The sequence below is a fragment of the Lepisosteus platostomus genome, chromosome 14 (assembly GCF_059453375.1).
Source record: "Lepisosteus platostomus isolate fLepPlt1 chromosome 14, fLepPlt1.hap1, whole genome shotgun sequence".
NCBI lineage: Eukaryota > Metazoa > Chordata > Actinopteri > Semionotiformes > Lepisosteidae > Lepisosteus > Lepisosteus platostomus.
Genome location: NC_142624.1, coordinates 21,772,995 through 21,792,966, shown reverse-complemented (window position 1 = coordinate 21,792,966; position 19,972 = coordinate 21,772,995). Strand labels below are relative to the sequence as shown.

The following is a 19,972-nucleotide window of genomic DNA, read 5'->3' as shown; positions in this document are numbered from 1 at the left end:
TTATATTTGAAAAGAGAACATTTTTGGAAATGAAATACAGTACAACACTAGTAGTGGATTTCCTGATGATTGTGGCAACATCGTTTTTAAAGCACAGTCAAATGTTTAGCTAAAGTTGAAACGTTGCCTGTTCCTTGTTTGCAGACTTTGTATTTCATTGAGGCACAGTATACAGTACTGTATACAGGAAACAGACACATATTCCTACGTGTGATACCTAGGGAATTAATTAAAATTAAACATTAGTACAATTAAATATCAGTACCATAATCTCACAGTCTCGTGCTCTGGAGGTTTTTAAAGGGCAGAGTACAGCAACAGAAACAGCACATACTGCAGGTCTGGGAAGATGTTAACACCATTACCTGAAAAGTAAATGGCTCTTATGTTTTAGTCTACTAGACAAAAACCTGACTAGAAAAAGTGTTCAACATTCCCGGATAACTGGTCATTGGATTATACTTTCTTTGTTGGTCTTTAAAAATATTCCCATACCCTGGAGGCCCTTTTACATTCTGTGTTTAAAATATGTTGTTTGGATAATTGCAATTTTTTTGCTCCTGTTCCATAGAACCCAAGAGAAAAAATGGAGTTACCCTCACAGGTCTCTCACAGGAAACATACACTGGATCTTTGGATGCTGACTACAGGACACGCAAATATACTGTATACAGTGACAATTCTGAGATTCCAATTAACCTAGCCAACATGTCTTTGGTAGGTTGGCGAAAACCAGATTATCACCCAAAGACAACCCACATGTACGGGAGGAACATGCCAACTCTCCACAGAAGGATCCAGTCCAGAATGAAACCCAGGACCCATTTGTCTAAGCATTGAGGAGTCCTTGCACATGACATCTCAATTAAATTGCACCATTATATATAAAACCGTTTCAATTACTTCTGGCAACTTCACACTCACGGTATATACCGTGATTATTTGTCCAGCAGGACTGGTTCCCTCAAAACTATACCAGATGATAAAAGTTAGAGGGCAATTTTAAGAGAGGAAAATGATTACACGGCGACAACCCGTGGACTGGTCCCTGCAGATAAGTTTTTTTGTTCTTACCTGGGGAGTGGTCCGGAAAACAGAAATGGCACATAACAGTTTCTAATTTTAGCACATGTGAATCGTGAATTTTACAGTTTTTATAGGAGAAATTTTAAATCACATCCTAAAGTGTTTGTTTTACAAATCTACACGAAGCAAACGCAGAGCAACGAGCCGTGCACTGGACTTTAAAATAGACTGCGGTGTCAGTAGATGGCACTACACACATTTGGATTGCAAGAAAAGTCAGAAGCTTTGCGCCTTTCAGCATTTAAACAGGAAGTGGCTTGATTGGAAGTGCTTTATTATAATTTTCAGTATGATTGTATGTCTTCGGTGTCCCTAACCAGGAAAAGACCAGAGTAAACGGGATAGATGGCTGAGTGTAGTTAAACATACATTTATTTCTTTAATTTAAACATTTTAACTATTTGTATTGAAACGCGTAATGGTGGTGTTAGTTAAGTACGATGAAATCTACGTTAGAGTGAAATTCATTGCAGGGACATCTCCCAGCTTCTTTCGTTACTAGTGGAGCTCTAATTTATGTAATAAGGTAATATAATGTAGTTACTGAAGGGAGTCAAAGGTTCCTACGATTTATGTAAGAAGTTATTTCTTGAGTTATTATGGCCAAAGAGTAAATGATTCGAGATCAAAAGCCGTCGGTTACATTCGAGTAAGTAACTTATAAGTTAAGAATAAGTTAGTTTGACTAACAAATTATTTCAAAATCACTAAAACAAATCAATATTTGTCATTATTTTTAATCCAGGTGTGGCTCTAGTTTTGCATGAATTGTCTGTTTTTCATGAATGCACGTTTGTGTTCACTTGATGTCGTTCTAGACACTTCAGACACTTTAAGGCTTCAGTACATTAACCTGTAAATTACTTAATTTTGCTACGCTTAATTACTACGCTGACCCTGTTAATAAAATAGTCACATTATTTTTCCTTTTCTTTTCCTTTTACAGATGGAATCTTTAGCATAATCAATGTAAAATTACATTTTATTTTAATGGAGACAAGTCGCAGCTTTTAAAAAAATACCAACTGCAAATGAAGACTTACAGTAAATTGGAAAAAAAATACTGAACTTGCTGTCAATACGTGGAGTGATTAAAACCATTAACTCCAATTTTAATTTTCATATTCATGGACCACTATGTTATTATTAGGCTCCACGGGCAGGACAAAAAAATGGTAAAGATTTACCATTCACCATTTACACATTAGTTTACAAAGGATACCACTATACTATGGAAGCAGTTAAAAAGAGAATGAAGAAAGTAGAACGATATAAGGCTAGCTGACGTAATGAAAACTGTACTCTAGGTATGATTTCTGTGAAGTACAGAATAATGTAAACCGCAGTCTAAGTTTGTAACCTCAACGCACTGTTTTATATTCACCGAGTAATGTATGTGTATTCCAAAACAGCACCAACAAACGTGTTGTAAAAGTCCTAGTTAAACCATCTTTTTTGTGTGATGTTAGTTTTGAAAGTTCGCTAAATTTGCTTTTCTTCTCCTTAATTGTTTCAAAAGTTCAATGAGACTCCTTTGTGTTCCCAATGTGCAAAGGATGGTAGTAGTAATATTTTAATGTACTCCAACAATAAATATCACAACAGTGTAGAGTACTACATAATTATTAAAATGTTAATATAGCAAAAAATGTGTGTGGTAAAGTTGCAGCATCTTTGCTAGTGAAAGTAAATAATCCTGTTAATGTTCCCTCCACAGGGCTCCAGGTGTTCAATAAGGAGGCACAATGAGTACAAATCCCATTTCCAACACACCTAAGGTGGTGATAGTTGGCGCTGGCCTGGCTGGCCTGACTGCAGCAACTACCTTGGTCAAAGCAGGGTTTCAAAATGTCTGGATCTTAGAAGCCATGGACAGACCAGGAGGGAGAATCCACACAACCAGGCCCTTCGAGACAGAGATCATAGAGATGGGGGCAAACTGGATCCATGGTCAAGAACAAAACCCAGTCTTTCTTCTGGCACAGCAGCACGGCTTACTGGCTGAAGAAACTTCCAGCAGTGTCATGTGTCTGCCTGACTCCATAACTCCCCGGGACTTCTTTTTTCATGAACACAGAAGGCAGCTTCCCTCAGAAACAGTCGAAAAAGTGTGCTCTTTTTTCACTAAGCTTACCTCCAAGGCATTCAATCAAGAACTGGACAACAAATATGCCTTGAAGACTCTCGGTGACTTCCTAGATGAAGAATTCCAGGCCTCACCCTTGGAGTCTTTGGAAGATGGCCCAAAGATTTTTGAGTGGTGTAAACGGAGCGAGTGTACTGATGAGGCTAGCTCCTCTCTGTATGATGTCTCTGCTAAAGACATCGGTCTGTATACGGCTTTAGAAGGCGGCTTCTTCACCTGCTTGGGACCTGGAGGCTACCAAGCTGTATTAGATGTTCTTCTGAATAGCCTTCCTCCTGGCATTCTCATGTGTAACAAACCAGTAAAGCGCATCCGATGGGGTCTGGATGAAGCTGCCCACCCAGTGAGGATAGTGTGTGAAGATGGGCTGGAACTACAAGCCGATCATGTCATTGTCACGGCATCTCTTGGGGTCTTACAGGAACAGGCCTCTGTCATGTTTGAGCCTTTGCTGCCTGAGCGGAAGATGAGAGCAATTGAGAGGCTGGGCTTTGGTGTGGTTGACAAGATCTACCTGAAATTCACTGAGCGCTTCTGGCCTCCAGACTGTGCTGGAATTCAGCTGGTCTGGGAGGAAGGACCCGAAGATAAGAATGTTTATACCTCTTTGCTGGATGGGGAGAGCTGGAAGAAGACGTGGTACAAGAAAATTTGTGGTTTTGACATTGTGGCTCGTCACCCAACTGTTCTCTGTGGCTGGATTACGGGCAGAGAAGCCCAATATATGGAGATGCTTGATGAGAAGGCGGTCGGAGATGTTTGTGTGGGGTAAGTTTCTATGGGGTGGTACAAATTACACACCTCTTAATCACAGCAAGATATCTTGATGGTTTTCAAATAAAACAATACTAATGATGTAAAGTAAATCTAATAAAAATTAAATAGGTCTTTTCATAATATTGATGTTCAGTGAGTTCTGTTTTATTTATCCCTGTGTCAATAAGTGATTAGAGAAAGGAAATACAGTACTTAATGGCTTGAGAGTACTGTGCTACAGCCTGAATATTTCCCAAATCCCTTTGATTGAGATGTTAACTGCAGATTTTGATTCATAGTTCATATAAAGTTCATATGTGCAGTAATAGTACATTTGCAGCATTGAGGTGGGCAAAAAGTACATAGACAACACAAGGAAATATAAGAATACAAAGAATTATGGTACTGAGAAATGCGAACTTTGTGCAGAGGGCTTATTTGATACTAACATTGTTAGAGAAGGTGAGGTCACTCCTTTGGACTCTAGATGAATTCTGCTCAGACAGGAGTCCCAGCCTTTTGGCATGGAGGAATTCCCTTTGGTCGAAGAAGTGGCTCTGAAGGGAAAGGGAAATCCCATTGGGAGGCGGAGATGCACTTATTACAAGAATACATATTGAAGCTTGGATCAGTACCATAAACTTCTCACATATGTGATTTCTTATTCAGCTCTATGATCACTTATTCAGCTATACTCTTCTTGTACTCAGAATTTTGGTTTTTGCTGTGCACACAGATTGCTGAGATCCTTCACTGGCTGGAATATTCCTGATCCAGTCTGCGTGCTGAGATCCAACTGGTGGGAGAATCCCTATGTTCGAGGTTCCTATACGTACATACCTTCTGGGATAGATGCTGTGAAAGAGCAGGAAGACTTATCTGAGCCTGTCCCATCTGCTGCCTGCAACCCACAACTGAAGGTACTTCTCTGATTTCACTCTGCAACTGTTTTTGTAGTAACTCAAAGTAAGCCAACAAGTGATTACATTTTACTTTTGTATCTTCACATTAATCCGGCACAATTAGTGAAAATAACCTGACATTTTCCAGTGATTTTATATTGTTTTATGAAGCTGTGTCAGGATAAGTTCTGACTAGAGTACAGTGAAGAGAAAACAAAGTTTAGAAACCATACAACGATTCTAACAATTATGAGTAAAACATAATGGTTACTGTGTTAAAATAGGTGGTATTCAGTAGTATTTTGATTTATCATAGCCTTCTGTGACAGTGAATTAATGTAGGTTTTTTTAATTATTCTGATTTTTGTTTACCTGCATTGCACAAGAACTGATAGATATCAAATTTGTGCTGTTTTGTTGACAAATTGATTGAAAACAGAGTGATATTATCTTTAAACACGTCACCTGTCCATCTCTTACATCACAAGACTAAAACAGCCAATGAGCTTTGAAACAAGAACTTTTGTCACAAGAATTAGAACACAAATGCATTTGTTACAAAGAGGTCATTAGGAAGAGTTTTGAACCCACAAGTCCACAGCCAAAAAGGCTCTTTGCAAGCATTGTACCTGTGAGTCTTTCTTTTCAAAGCTGAACTTAGAGAGAGATGTCCTGATTTATAAATACAGAAAAAAACTGATCCAGAATATTTTAGTGACTTAATTAACCCCTGCAATGTCTGATTCAAGCCTCTGCAGGTGCTGTTTGCTGGTGAGGCTACACATGTCAACTTCTATACCACCACACATGGGGCCTACCTCTCTGGAGTAAGAGAAGCTCAGAGGATTATTAACCACTACAGTCATGAGAAGACCAGTCTTTAACTGCTTTAAAACCAGGAATGTTTAAAATAATTTCTTTTCAGATTTATAACCTCAATGAAGGATTTTCACATAATCTGTACTCTGTATTTTCAGTATTTTAGCAGAAATTTTATTCTGTAGTAGTTCAAGTGGGTAGCTGCGTCAGCATGCGTAGGCTGCAAAGGAACAAGTAGTAGGTTTATTCCATGCTGAAAAAAAGAAAAATGAAAACACGACGTTTCGGCCGTGGAGCCTTCTTCAGGTGTGAGAGAGACAAGGCAGTAAGCAAAGGTAATGTAGCGGGAGAACAAAGGCTGGGAGAGAGGAGGCGCGAGAGGTGGAAGCGGGGGACAGAAAGAGAGGCCAATCAAGAGGTGTGAAGTCAGAATATTCTCTCACACCTGAAGAAGGCTCCACGGCCGAAATGTTGTGTTTTCTTTTTTCTTTTTTTTCAGCCTGGAATAAACCTACTACTTGAAATTTTATTCTGTATTGTTTAAATGTCATGCATAGCAGTGATAACATACTTTTCGGAGACAATAAAGACATCCCTAATGGTGATTTTAATTAAATAAACAGCATTGCAATGATGTTCTCACAGGGCAAAGTACAGTACTTTAATTGTATAATTACTAAATGCATACAAATGTCCTGATCATTCATTTGTTTGTATTTCATTAATTTGTAACAATAATTTACAAGTGATGCCTCTACAGTTGTGTTACTGTACATTAATGAATATAATATTTGATGTGACAATTTTAATCAGTTAGAAGAGTGAGGTGTTTAAACCATTTATTTCTGAATTAAAGCAAACATTAGTGGGTTTTTGAAAATATGCAGTTCTGGTCTTCTACCCCTGTTGCTGTGTAAGCAAAATAACTTTACTGTTTTATTCCCTTTGTATGGTCCCAACGATTATAGAACATTCTATAGGCAAAGTTCAGTATCTATCTCCAGAGCGCCCTTTTGCCTCTTTTCGGAGAAAGACGCTTATATAATTAGTTCCACTCCTAAGACCTTTGTGTTCCTTGTGATATTGTGGACCATTCATTCTGTTAGCTATACAGCAACGTGGCAGCAACATGCTAAGCAATTCTTGTATGCTTTTCTCCTTTTAATTCTTCTCTTAAAGTAAGTCAAAAAGCAGACTAGAAGGTTTATTGTGCAACGTGTTGTCGCATCGTGCAATGTTGTGCTATAAACCATTCCATTGTACCAGTACCGGTTACATATGGCAATAAAGTTCAAGTTCAAGTTCAAGTTCAACATCAGCCATTTGCTGTGGAGAACATGTTCATTTTAGAAAGGAAACGGGACATTTGTGTCACTTAAACAGGTGTAACAGAGCAACAATTGAGAAGCTACGACACTGAAGTTTTCCAACCCCCTAGTTCTTCCATTTCAATGTCGAGATGTACGAAGCCTTAATATCGTTTGTCCTTATTCGTGCATTCCTCGGTGTTTTCCGAAGTCGGAGTCAAACAGTGCTTCGGCTGCACCTTCGTGAGATAATGTGCAGTGCAAAAGTTAAGCACTGCTAGTGAGTACACCGCCCATTTTCAGCAGTAAGCAGCAGATAAGGAGAAACAGAAAAAGAGTGCAAGAAAAGGTTTTTTGTTATTTCTTTTTATAGGAATTTTTATTTGCTTCTATAGCATTTACATGTGTCATTTACAGACATTATTAAACATGGTAAGAGCTAAACGTTACACTCACTAACACTATTTTACATCCAATCCTGACTGAGCGCGTGCAAATACCCGTAATGCTTCAGGGAAATGAAAACTACAATGCAAAAAGTATTGTGACTAGTTAAAATGTTTAACAAACGTTAAAATAATAAAGGTAATGTGATATACATTTTGAATAAAAAACATGAATAAATATTTATCTTCCATAATTAAAACGTGTTATATTGGTCAACTTTCCTGTTACTGGGTAAATCTTTAACAAGTTATTGTGTTGCAAGTCCCTGTCGAAACGTACAGTATCAAGGTTTTCTCCTAAGGCGAGTCTCAGTAAATGATAGGTGTAATAACTCAGGAACTTACACCAACCGTGCAACGCTCTAGTAAGCAGTCTTTTGAAACATCGGAGATATTTGCCAACAAAGCAATGTTTAATAACCGTTTTATAGTCTGTAAGGTTTTGCAACGTGTAGTACAATAACATTCTAGATTTTCTGTGAACCTGTTTTGTCTTACCTGTTTATTTTTCAAATAAACGTCGTAGAAGTGTGGTGCAATTTCATTTCTAAAAATAAATAACGAGACATTTCCTTGCATTTAAAATATAAGGAATGGTACTTAATAGTTTTTATTTCTCCGAGCGTCGTGTAAAGGAGGTGAATTATAACGGTTAAGACAATGTAGATTCATATAAGGAGTGTAGATTCACTAAGCACTATTTAAAGTAAACAAAAGAATGCACTGTTTATAATCAACTGTGTATTATATACCCCAGCCTTTTCTCTGGGAGAAAATTAAATTAAATTAAGTGCTGACCACTGCATAAATATACTTCATGGACACGCAATGAGGACAAAAGGATCATCAAACAATTTATAATTATGGTATTATCATCTGTACTTATGAACTGTAAAATCTGCTAATTATATAAAGCTAGCTAGGAATTTGTTTGGTTTTTGTGTAATTTCAGATTGTCATGTATTTTTATATGTAACATGCAATTCTGTAAAAAGTCCTATAACAACAACAATAAAAAAAAGTTCCAAACACACAAAGGCTGAGCAAGGAAAACACAGACATAGCAATACCATTTAGCAAAAAAACAATATCATTAATCCAGTTTGGTTGAGCTAATTGTCCCAGTATGGACAATGAAACATCAAAAATGTTTTTGGCATCATCTCAATTAATGATTCATGATGGATACATTGCGAGTGAATTAGCTGCATGAGCACTAATCACATCATTAGTATGAGTTTATTGGGCACAAAACACAAGTAAAGGTAACCTGTGAAGTGGGACATGTAAATATTGCACATATCCAGCATTGCAATACTACTGCTTAACCACACTGTGAAAGGTATTGCTGGGATCCATTCATTTATCCTTCACCAAAAGTTATGCTAAGATGCAATAAAGCTGACTTCCTTTAGCAGCTCTAGTGACTTATGCTATATAACAAAAGACATGACCAACACCCATAAAAACAACATAAACAGGATAAAGCAGATCAATGTCAGCGGCATATCAAAGGACAGGACAAATATCCATAACAAACCATAAAACTGTGAAACCAAATTTCTTTCTGAGCCCATACTGTGTATAAGTGTTGGGAACCCCTTGCAATGTGTCTGTTCTGCAGGACAGACCCTGCATGTGTTGCTGTCCTTATTGAGCTCAATAAAACTTAATCTGCTCAAGACTGTGTCCTGCTCCTTTCATGAATTTCCCACAACAATCTGTATGTCTGGTGACAAAAGTGAAAAACCAAAAAGGAGGCCCTAAATCCATTCACCAAGGAATAATGCTTTTGTGAAATCAATGCAGTGGCTAGACTGTGTCAGTGCAGTGTCAATCAGTGTCTGTGTTCACAGGCATAATTTTCTAACCTGGCAAGACATTACAGTCAGACACTTTCATTCAATTATTGGCCATCATCTGGATGACCGCAATTCATGATACTTCACTAAAAATGATATGGTGTTCCTGGTGCCTGAATTGTAGACCAGGCGGTGGTATCGACAGGTTCCCTCCCTTTGTTGGTGTTCAGTGAAGACCCTCCTCAAGCATGCCAGTTTCTTATTTCTCCATAAAGACCTTTCTTTTGGGGTTCCTTCCTGGGATCCATCCTCATTCATTCATATAGCAAATGAACCTGTCATGTCAAGGTGCTCACAGACAATACTTCAGGTACAATTCGCTTTTTTCAATTTCAGGTAAAATGTATTTTTTTCAGTGTCTAGTAGTTATTCACTACCACTGCTACTGGCTAACCAAAGCCTACCTCAGTGCTAATACCTTTTAGGTTACTCCTTCTGGATACAGCATTTCCCACAGCCCAGTTTGTAATCCCCATTTCTTCTAAACCCTAGATCTTTCATCAAACCCTCCAAAGTCTACCTTTGTCAGGTTGTTCCCTCAGCTAGGTCATTTTGACTAAATCTGCATTACATACCCCATCTCTATAAACTTTGTTGCCTTGTTGCATATTAGAGTTTGGCTGAACTACTGAATTTGCTTTTACACAAGTTCGGGAAAAAGTCAAATCTTAACCTTGCCCACTTCTGCTTTGCTTGACACGAATCTCTCATCTTCTAAGCAACCTTTTACACATCCATCTCCACCCTCCATCCCTTGCTCAATCCCCATTAAGTGTGGGGAGGACCTGTTAACTTCATCCTTACGGTCAGGTTACCATGTCCTTAGTCATTTGAGTCATGCCAGATAAACTTTACATACACTATCCCTATAATCTTCATCACCTTGTTGCATTTATAAGAGTCTAACACAACTACAGAAGAATTACTTTATCATTGTCCTGATAACGGACATTGAACTTCTTTAACTTTATTATTCTCGCTGCAGCTGCAGACTGTGAAAGGAGAAGAAACAAACATCAGTACTACAATATGTTTTTTTTCGTAATCTTTTTTTGTATTGTTCTTTGCTTTATTTGTACTGTATTTACAACTGTTGATTGTCTTCTTGGCTTCTTGCCTCATAAAACTTTTATAGTTTTTTATAAGATTTACACATTATCTTATTTTTTGCTGTAATTCTAATTTGGACAAAATTCCTAAGAGTTAGATTGTTATGTTTCTTTTGAAGGTCAGTAAAATTCATATTGCTTTCACTTTTTTAGTAGCAATAACTAGTGCAGAAGAACTTCAAAAAACCTTGGAAAGCACACCAAATAAAAACTATACTTCATTTATTTTTACAAAACTCTTGTTTATTTCTCAGATTGCATTAATGGTCTTCCATGTATGTTTTTATAGCAGTAAGATTCTTGGTCATTTCTAAGGCTGTTAAATATAAGCAATCTACAAACTTGTTCAGTGGTTTAAACATAACCAAGACACTAGAAATGAATTCTACATCAAGCAATATTAATGGAAAATCCCTACTTTCCAAATTCTTCCTTGATAAAGAACTTTATTGTCGTATGACATTCTAAACAATCAACGACTGTGGTGCCTACACACAATAGTTTTCTTGAAATTTCCTTTAATGGGTGTGTTGCACACAGATAATCACACAGCTTTTCTATAAATTTCTTCAGCAGCCATTACTGCAATCTTAGACTATTATGACTTTAATCGTAAAAAGATAAATCTTCAAAGCAAATTGCGGCATCAAAAATATAAATTTACATTAAGTACACATAACTTCTATGAATATTAAATATTTTAAAGGTGACAAAAAACTAGCAGCCCTGGTGTATTGTGGTTGATGAGTTTAGACTAATTACTGTATAATGTATATCCAGTTATTTGTTTCAGCTTAAGCAGTGCTGAGATAAAAATATATGATGATGGAAATAACTTTGCAATCCTTGCAAACATAAATTTCAACATCTTTGGAAGGCAGGAGGAACCAGCAAAAACCCATGTAAAAACAGAGAGAATGAGCACACTCTACACAGGAATCCCAGCATGAAATGGAACCCAGGACCTTTGAACTGTGTGGCAGCAGCACTAACCACCTTTGAACCCTACATGCAGGGATCACGTGCTGTTATTATTAACCGTGAAATGGAATAAAAGTTTGTATAGAGTGCAAAGTTAAGTAATGTATGGAATTATCAGAAACCTTTTATTAAAAATATGTAATTAAACTTTAATTAAAGATTTAAACTTTGATTACAATAATAAAATAAGCTCTTGATTCTGGTGTCGAATGTTGGATGTCTGCCACACACATATCCCAGTTGGCAGTATGATTGTTTATTTCATCTTTACTTCAAAATAAAAGATACTGGTACTAGCCTAAAATACCAGTCAGCAAAGTAGTAGTTGCAATGAGTTGGAAAATAAAATGTATCTTAATTTCACAAAAGGAATCTTCATCATAGGCTGAGAGACCACAGAACATCCACATTTGATACAGCACTCACAAAACACAATTTAAAAAGTTCATCTGCACATTTTGTAGTGTCTAATACTGTGGCATACTACAGTATATGTCTGGCCCTGCACCTATCAAATGTTTTATATTTCAAATGAAGTGAAAAGTTTTGTAAGCATCATAGAAATTTACTCATCTGTACAAAACTGACCAGACTCATGTACATGCAAACTCAGCTGTAATTGTTGCATACATTTTATTACTGTGATGAATATTTGGACTTTGCTGCACTTATATAGAAGCTTTACAGGAGCATAAAATATAATAAATTTGAGTCCTTTGAGATTTAAGTTTGTTATAACATAAGATTGTGTGTGCAATTTCACTTATGATGTAGAAAGAATGCAATCTGGAGACAATACAGAAGTGTTTCACAGCAAGGATAAATGTGTAACGTGTTTCCTAAAACAGGCCTTTTGCTTTCTTGAGGTTCTTCTGCTTCCAGAGAGGCATAGCATAAAATTCAGGGCGTGTCATGCCCAGGACATCAGTGAAGTCATTATTTGAAAGATACTCCTGTAGAAAGTGAGACAATCTCTTTAGTTATGTGTAAACACAAAAGCTTTTATATTCCATTAGTTGTACCTTTTTAATTTATGAAAGATTAGATCTTTAGTGAGTGCTCTCATTTCTTCTGCATCATTTTTTCTAGAAATGCACATGAAATTGTCATTTCTTCTTAGAAGGGAGTCAACTGAAACACCAGAAAATGAGCTGATGTCCCCTGAATTTCCTGTTTACTCATGTCATTGGCAAATTTCTGTTTCATTATTCTTATTGTGAAGAATTCCCAGATCATTCCCAGAAATGTGACTTGTAACAATAGATCGGCTAATTGTGAGGAAATGCTGTTTAGAATAATGTAAGGGCCAGTTGGCACCCTGCAACCCACAACAGGCCACCCACTGAAGCTAAGCAGGTGTGAGCCTGGCTAATACCTGGACTTGAGACCTCCTGGAAAAACCTAAGGTTGCTGCTGGAAGTGGTGGTAGTGGGTCCAGTAGGGGGTGCTCGCCCTGCAGTCTGTGTGAGTCCTAATTCCCCAGTACAGTGACGGGGACACTATATTATAAAAAGAGTAGGGGTATAACCCTGCCATCCTGGCTAAATTTCCCATTGTCCTTTACCAGTCTTGGCCTCCTTATAATCCCCATCTATGAATTGGTTCCATCACACTTTTCTCCTCCCCACTGTTAGCTGATGTGTGGTGAGCGTACTGGCGCACTATGGCTGCCGTCGCATCATCCAGGTGGATGCCGCACATTGGTGGTGGTGGAGGGGAGTCCCCATTACCTGTAAAGCGCTTTGAGTGGAGTGTCCAGAAAAGCGCTATACATGTATAAGTGTAAGCAATTATTATTATAATTGTGCAGCACAAATCTTGGGGACAGAGCTGTCAACTAACAACATTTGTATTTGTAAATGTGTTATAAAATTCCCAAGAAATTAAAACATGGCACTAGCTATAACATTTGAATGTGGCTTTAAAGAACTGTGGTTAGAGAACTATTCAATACCCATACTAATCCCATCATTCTCCAATGCTGCCATGTGGGTATTAGAGCCTGCTGCATATAGATCACTAGATGGTTCAGAATGCCAGTGTGACATATTTGTCATTAATTCAATTAATTCAAAAATGTAAATGTGTTTCTACGTCACTAGTGTTGTTGTTCTCTTACCTCCCTCCTGGAAGGATCCACTCCTTCAGGCAGGTCTTCTGCTTGGCAGTTCACCAGTTTTTCAGCGGGGAAAGTTGGTAAAACAGCAGAGGACATATTTATGTTGTTGGCTTTATTGTTGGGTTTCATCATATCCTGGTAACGACAGTGATCCAAATTTAAAAAGCTTGCTTGAATTTTTTTTCACTATCCTTGTATTGTATTGCATTGCAATGTTGCTTTGTAAATCCAGATTCAGTATTATATTTGCTTATAATGACTATTATTAACTAGAGCAAACTGTAAGATGCAATGTTGGGAGCTTTACCACATAAACAAATGAAAACTCTGCTAAATACTGACATACCACTGTGATCTCGATGATGGCACTACTGTTACCAAGCTCTGCCTTCAGCTCTTCATATGATTTTCCATCCTGGCAACAAAAAAATAAATGTTTTCATTAGAAGAACGCAACAAAGCTTACAAAAGAGAGGAGGGCATTCAGCCCATGTAGATTGTTTGATTATACTAACTTATATTCCTACATTTAACCAGATACTGTAAGTCAGTTGAGATCAATATCTTATTTCTCAATGATGATCAGGTTAGAAGACATAGACCAATAAAGAACAAGTAATAGATTTATTCCATGCTGAAAAGAGAAGAAAGAAAACACAACATTTTGGCTGTGTAGCCTTCTTCAGGTGTGTAACAACCTACACATGTTGATGCAGCTGCTCACCTGACATAGACCAATGTTGGATAAGAAAGCAATGTGGCCAAATAACAGAATGGGTCAGTATTAACTCATGCAAATATCTGGCTGAAAAGATTCAAGCATCTAATTGGTGCATCTCATCCAGGTGTTTATTGACAATATCTAAGTTATCCATTTCAACAATATGGCTTGTACCAGATACCCATAATGCTTTGTGTAAAAGGTTACCTATTCTTCTCAGTTTTAAATTAGGTTTCTTTCTCTTTTCTCCTTTCCTTCTTGAAAGTGCCTTCTCGTTTACTTTTTTCATTTTATTGCTGACTATCAAGAGGTCTGTTGGTTTGATACAGTGAATATTTTTGAGGGTTTTGAATCCATGAACTACTGTGGATCTCTCTGTAAGTCTTCTTTGTTTAAAGCTAAAAAGATTCATTATATTGGTCTATCAGTGTAGGATGATCATTTAAGCTTGGGAATGTACCTGGTCACTCTTCACTCCTACATTCTTCAGTAGGGAAAACTGAAGGCCCATAAAAGGAAATTTATATTTCATTGACATTTACATTCTACAATAACTTTTAGGAAGAAAGAGCAAGATAAAAGCCAACGTCTTATATTCAGCTAGACAATATTTCACTTCAGCTTTCATTTTGATTCAATTTTTTAGATCAGGGAAATTGCAGCTGCACCTCAGTTAAAAACCCTAACCAAGCTGAGCACATCATGAGTGTACTTACACTCCACTTGTGTGGGTCCCAGGCAAGGAACCAGCCAGTGAAGGTAGGAGGCTCAAAGCCCTGCTTGACCAGGATGATGGGGGTGTCAGGATCTCGACCACCAGGGTGAGTTTGCAGATACTCCTGTGCTGTGACAACCACCTCTTTCTTCTCCGTCTCATTGGCCCCTTTCCCCACCCACAGAAATATCTGGAAAGGAAGTTTTTTACATGTATATACAGTCGATACATATACAGTATATACACTCACGTTTTACACAGTAGTTATGCTCCTGACATAGCACGTACTTTATACCCAAAATTGTATATAATCAGAACACCCCCCTTAGACCCTCCTATTCCCCTCCCTTAAAGAAGATTCTTCAATAGCTGATGGGAGTTCAGACTTGCCTGTAGGCCCATCTGTTTCTGAGGTGCAACAGTACTGACTGAAGGAATCTCTTCTCACCTCGTCCCAGATGTCCAGCAGCATGATATCATCCTCATCTAAGTCATCTTGGTTGAAGTTAGTAATCTCTGTGGCAATAAATCGTCCAGTCTGGTTGGAGCACTCATAAAGACGAGGGGTGATGACTGAGTTCTTTTCTTGAAGTCTTTGACACAGTACAGAAGGAAATGGAGCCCATAATAAGGAGGAAAAGACAGACATGGGAGATTTACTAAATAAGGTAGAAAATAACTCATACAATCCAATTTACTTTACTGCCTTTAAGCAGTATTATTATTTGTTTTTAAGGTGCATTTTGCCACTGTAATATCAAAATGTAACATTACTGCTTCATACACATTTATACCAATTCTAATATAAATTATTGAAAATAATGTACATTTACTTTTGGTACATGTACATTATGATTACTTATGCTTATCATTAAAGAATTTGAAATTTAGATTAGGAAATGAAAAATCACAGTGTGGCTTCATAGGCAAGACAAACTGAATTAATTGTTTCATATTTCCTGTTTAGGTTTGTAGACATACAGTAGAATATAGTTCCAGAAATAGTCAATAGAAAATTAATATAAAAATAGAAATTTGACTGTTCATTTTGATAACACAGATGGTGGTTAAATAACTTTAGTATTATGTTAAGTAAATAGGAATAAAAAGATTTATTGGTAAACAGAATGTAACCGTTTTAAAGGAATTCTAAAATACAATTTGTAAATTGTTACTCTTAAATCCTAGGAATACCTTTTGCTATTTGAATACTGGGATTTGCCACCCAAGGTTACCCAGAAATCAGCAGGCTCCTGGCCTTCAGCAATCACATGCTTCTCTCTTTTTGAGATGATGTCTGTAACTGTTTTCGCCATTTCTCGCTCATCTCCACTGCAGCCCTGCAAACAGCACAAAAGAGAATAAAGTACAACCTTCTTACTTCATTTTTTAGTCAGCTGGGTTTCAGTTCACACCACTAAAACAAACAAAACCTGCATATTTTGTTTTAAACCCTTTAAAAAGCAGGGCTGGGCACTTATTCTGAAAATCTAGTTTCTAGGTGTCTTCGGATTGAAAATAAACACAAAAATGCTTATTTAAAGGACTAATGTTAGTGGTATTCATGTTAATGTAATCTCAGTACCACCATTGGGGGCTGGGTGTTTTAGCCTTAAACTGTTGATAGAAGGTTGTGGGTGAAAGAGTGCAAGATACTTCACTCAAAATGCTTCAGCACAATGCCCAGCTGTACAAAAGTAAGCCACAAAGCATCATCAATATGAGTCAATATTAACCAACAAAAGTTAGGTGATTTTCTTAGCTGATACCCACCTTCCCATACCACAGGTAGCAGCAGGTTTCTGTCTTGAGCACAAAGACGTCATTGGAGTTGAGGCTGGAGGAGCGGGCAGGCACTTCGATCGCACGGGTGTTGAATTCGTTGGTGCCATGGACATGAAAGAGTCTCACAGGGCGTTCAGGTTCTTTGGATACTGCTCGGGAAGTTCCTCCCTGGGAAATTAGATGTGTTATCAGGAAGAACAATTGGAAGGAGCAAAACAGGTGGAACTGACATAAAAAGTGGTTGACTCTTCCCATAGTTCAACAACAGCTTTGTTTACAGTACTTTGTAATGTCACAGGCTTGGAATGGGATTTCTTTCATTATTGGCTCTGGAAAAAAACTAAAGATTCTATTAGATTAGAAACTAAAGATTAGAGTTATTGATTTTTTCCTCATACCTGTGTTCATTTGCAGAATGATGAATTTTTGTTTTGCCGTATCCATTGTTTCACATAATAGAAGACAGTTTTTAAGACCTGATGAAGAATAACTACAGGACCTACCTCATAAACCACCATTTTTCCCTTGAAGATGGCCATCAGGTGAGGTGGCTCCTTTCCCATTGGCACTCTGACCTGAACAGGTTTTCCATCATACTTCTGATCAAGTATCACAGCTTGGTAAGCTGAGGCTGTTATCTCATCTTTGCTTGCGTGGCGGCCCTGATGTTCACACCAATGACAGTTAATTCAAGACCATTATCCAGTGTCACACAAATAAACCAGTGAGCAATAAAAGTATTTATGATTCTCCAGTTCTGCTCCTTTTGCTAGCTGGGGTAAACAAAGCAGTTTAGGTACTAGGCAACCATGAGGAAAACAAGTGGTTTGGATTCAAGGTTGAAGATGTTGTGGTACTGACCTGCCAGATGTAAAGTATGTAGTTCAGCTTGTTGTTGACCTCATACTTGTAAAGAATGAGATAGCAATCTCCACCATAGAAATGGCCAAGCCATTTTTTCTCAACAGGCACAGGTTCTAGGTCTTCTATCCTCCAGACCTGTAATATAATCATAAAAGGCAGGCCATTCTTTAACATGAAGCAATTAGGAATTCTTAAGACATTTTATAAAGATTAAAATACATAAAAACTGGCCAATAAGATTTTAGGATTTTAGAAAACCAGAGTAGTCAGGTTACCTCTGCTTCTCCTGTTCCATCATCCACCATTTTCTGCTGAGCTGCCAGATCAGGTCTTGCATGCATAGAAGTTGCATCAAATTTAATTTGCTCCACTTTAGCTGCAACACAATAATGGATTACGTTGTTGGGCCATGTGATGCTGTTACCACTGTTGTCACGACCTCTACACCTAGAGGGCACTGCTCTTCTGTCCTGTTCCAAGTTCCCTGTGATTATTCATGTCTTTCCGGTGTGTCTTGTTGTGTACCCTATTTACTTCCTGTGTCTGCTTCTGCTCCTGGCTCAGCATTGAGGGTACGGAAGTCGTGAGACTCGCCTATTACCAGGTCAGCCCACGTCCGTGGCCTGAGGGCATAGGTTTCTATACCGACATCGTCTGACCCCCTGAGCCTGGGCTGACCTCCATGTTGCCCCTTTCACCACTATGCATAGGGTCTCTACTGCTCTCCTTCCGATATCCGTGACAACTATGTTATATCCAATATTAAAAGCAAGAACTCTCTTGTTTATCAGGGTCTTTAAGAGTCACCAATGAAGGACATTGGCCTTGTGATATTTAACCTTGTTATATCTGTACCATCCCTGACTGACTGCTGAACCAGTTTCCACGCCTTCATTTGTTAATACACAAACCACAATTGACAAAACACATTAAAAGCTCACCGACTTTCCCCACAGAATGTGTTTTTCCCAATCCTGAAATCTGCCCCTTGACAGTCCACTTCTGGAATAGCTGCTTAAAAACTGCTGATTCTGCTCCATCATTCACTGTTTCCACATATGTAGAAGGAGGGTAGCCTTTTGCTTTCTTGTAGGCCTGGATTTAAAAGTATTTTTTTACATATTTATTTATTATTATTATCATAGATAATATTTATAGAATAAATACTATTAGGATTGATTCCAATACAAATGTCTTTCTTTTTTGCACTATGTTTGGTTGTATTTTTGGTTTTAATAGACACACACAGTACAATCTAAGTTTGTAGGTCGGAAGAGGTAAATGTTTAGAGGAAACCATCAGCAGATCAATTTTTAGCTGGCTTCTCGTGTCATTGCAATTTTCTCTTATTTGTTTTCTTTAGTCATCTTGTTCAAATCCAATGTGTATCATAAATATGCATACAGTATATATGTTACTACTTTTTCCTTAGGATTTATATTTTATACATTTTCTGTTATGCTGGTAAGCATTGTTGATTTGTCTATAATATCTGCATTTTGATGGTAAACAAATTGACAGATGTTTAGAATTCTTAAATATTAACATTTATATAGCAATATCCATAGGACATATACAATTAAATTTAATCTCTGGACCTGACCTCTTTTCTTTCTTCACATATTTTTTAAACAAACCTAATAATATTCTTCTGTGAGGTTTTGGAATGGTTTCATTACCTATGATTTTCCCATTTTGTTTTTTGTGTTTGGACTGAAGAAAATATTTTTCCTCACCTCAGCTTTTTCCAAGGATTCTGTCCTCTCCTTCTTTGAAGCCTTCTTACCTTTCCAAATATAAATCTTAATTCCACCCTGGTCCAGCAAATAGCAGTCCTATACAAAGAGAAATAGTATTCATTCCTCTCAATGAATTCTTAATACAATACATGGGACTTTGATTTTTATGTTTAAACACAGTTACTTGTATTTATCTGAATGTATGAACTATACTCTGATACATTTGGCTGCAGCCACAGCCCTGCCAGAATAAATGTAACAAACCTACAGTAGTAATGTACCATCAAGGTCCTATACTGGTCATGAAAAAGCTGTCAGTTATTTTACTCAGGCTGGAATTTCTTGTTTTTAAGTTAATAATAATGCTTAATGAAGCTTGAATTCTAAGAGTGCAACACCTTTTTCAACAGCAATGTGGTAATTTTTCAAGATTCTTCCCCCTTACAAACACCACCTCCTCACCCCCCACCGTTACAGACTAACCTCATGTTTAAGAAGATCCTGGGTCAGAGGTTTTACAGCCACTTCCTGCACCACGAGACTTCCCTCAGCTTCCGAAATACTAGGGAGAAAAATAATTCTATATTATTTTTTAAAAACAGTATAGAAGTAGCA

General features: G+C 37.5%; 2 protein-coding genes across 8 annotated transcripts in view; one reads left to right on the top strand and one right to left on the bottom strand.

Moving 5' to 3' along the window:
- Positions 1 to 10: 10 nt before the first annotated feature.
- LOC148648983 (spermine oxidase) lies at positions 11 to 6,329 on the top strand. 3 transcript variants are annotated; one of them, XM_088605011.1, is made up of 4 exons: positions 11 to 717; positions 2,804 to 4,000; positions 4,725 to 4,908; positions 5,640 to 6,329. In XM_088605011.1, exons 2-4 carry the CDS (start codon positions 2,832 to 2,834, stop codon positions 5,772 to 5,774), a joined length of 1,488 nt encoding a protein of 495 aa, XP_088461137.1. In that variant the 5' UTR covers positions 11 to 717; positions 2,804 to 2,831; the 3' UTR covers positions 5,775 to 6,329. The 3 variants fall into 3 exon arrangements, with proteins under 3 accessions (XP_088461137.1, XP_088461136.1, XP_088461135.1); XM_088605010.1 differs by having other exon boundaries at positions 11 to 1,735; XM_088605009.1 differs by having other exon boundaries at positions 11 to 2,261.
- Positions 6,330 to 10,654: 4,325 nt separating this feature from the next.
- vil1 (villin 1) overlaps positions 10,655 to 19,972 on the bottom strand; it is a 30,861-nt gene continuing 21,543 nt past the window's right edge. For 4 of the 5 annotated variants that reach the window (XM_088605002.1, XM_088605000.1, XM_088605003.1 and 1 more), the window contains exons 8-20: positions 19,841 to 19,919; positions 19,355 to 19,453; positions 18,560 to 18,713; positions 17,894 to 17,994; positions 17,616 to 17,753; positions 17,258 to 17,416; positions 16,743 to 16,922; positions 16,164 to 16,309; positions 15,418 to 15,562; positions 14,971 to 15,159; positions 13,880 to 13,948; positions 13,534 to 13,668; positions 10,655 to 12,367 (exon numbers count right to left, since the gene is read on the bottom strand). In XM_088605002.1, coding sequence (XP_088461128.1) covers positions 12,254 to 12,367; positions 13,534 to 13,668; positions 13,880 to 13,948; positions 14,971 to 15,159; positions 15,418 to 15,562; positions 16,164 to 16,309; positions 16,743 to 16,922; positions 17,258 to 17,416; positions 17,616 to 17,753; positions 17,894 to 17,994; positions 18,560 to 18,713; positions 19,355 to 19,453; positions 19,841 to 19,919 — 1,708 coding nt within the window. In that variant the 3' untranslated portion in view covers positions 10,655 to 12,253. The remainder of the gene's footprint in view (positions 12,368 to 13,533; positions 13,669 to 13,879; positions 13,949 to 14,970; positions 15,160 to 15,417; positions 15,563 to 16,163; positions 16,310 to 16,742; positions 16,923 to 17,257; positions 17,417 to 17,615; positions 17,754 to 17,893; positions 17,995 to 18,559; positions 18,714 to 19,354; positions 19,454 to 19,840; positions 19,920 to 19,972) is intronic. The other variant, XR_015926267.1, reaches the window with a different exon arrangement.

Bases quoted from the DNA above. Each gene is read 5' to 3' on its own strand.
- LOC148648983 (XM_088605011.1), top strand. From the start codon at position 2,832: ATGAGTACAAATCCCATTTCCAACACACCTAAGGTGGTGATAGTTGGC. The intron at 4,001-4,724 runs GTAAGTTTCTAT...CTGTGCACACAG, and splicing joins GTCGGAGATGTTTGTGTGGG to ATTGCTGAGATCCTTCACTG. The intron at 4,909-5,639 runs GTACTTCTCTGA...GTCTGATTCAAG, and splicing joins CCTGCAACCCACAACTGAAG to CCTCTGCAGGTGCTGTTTGC.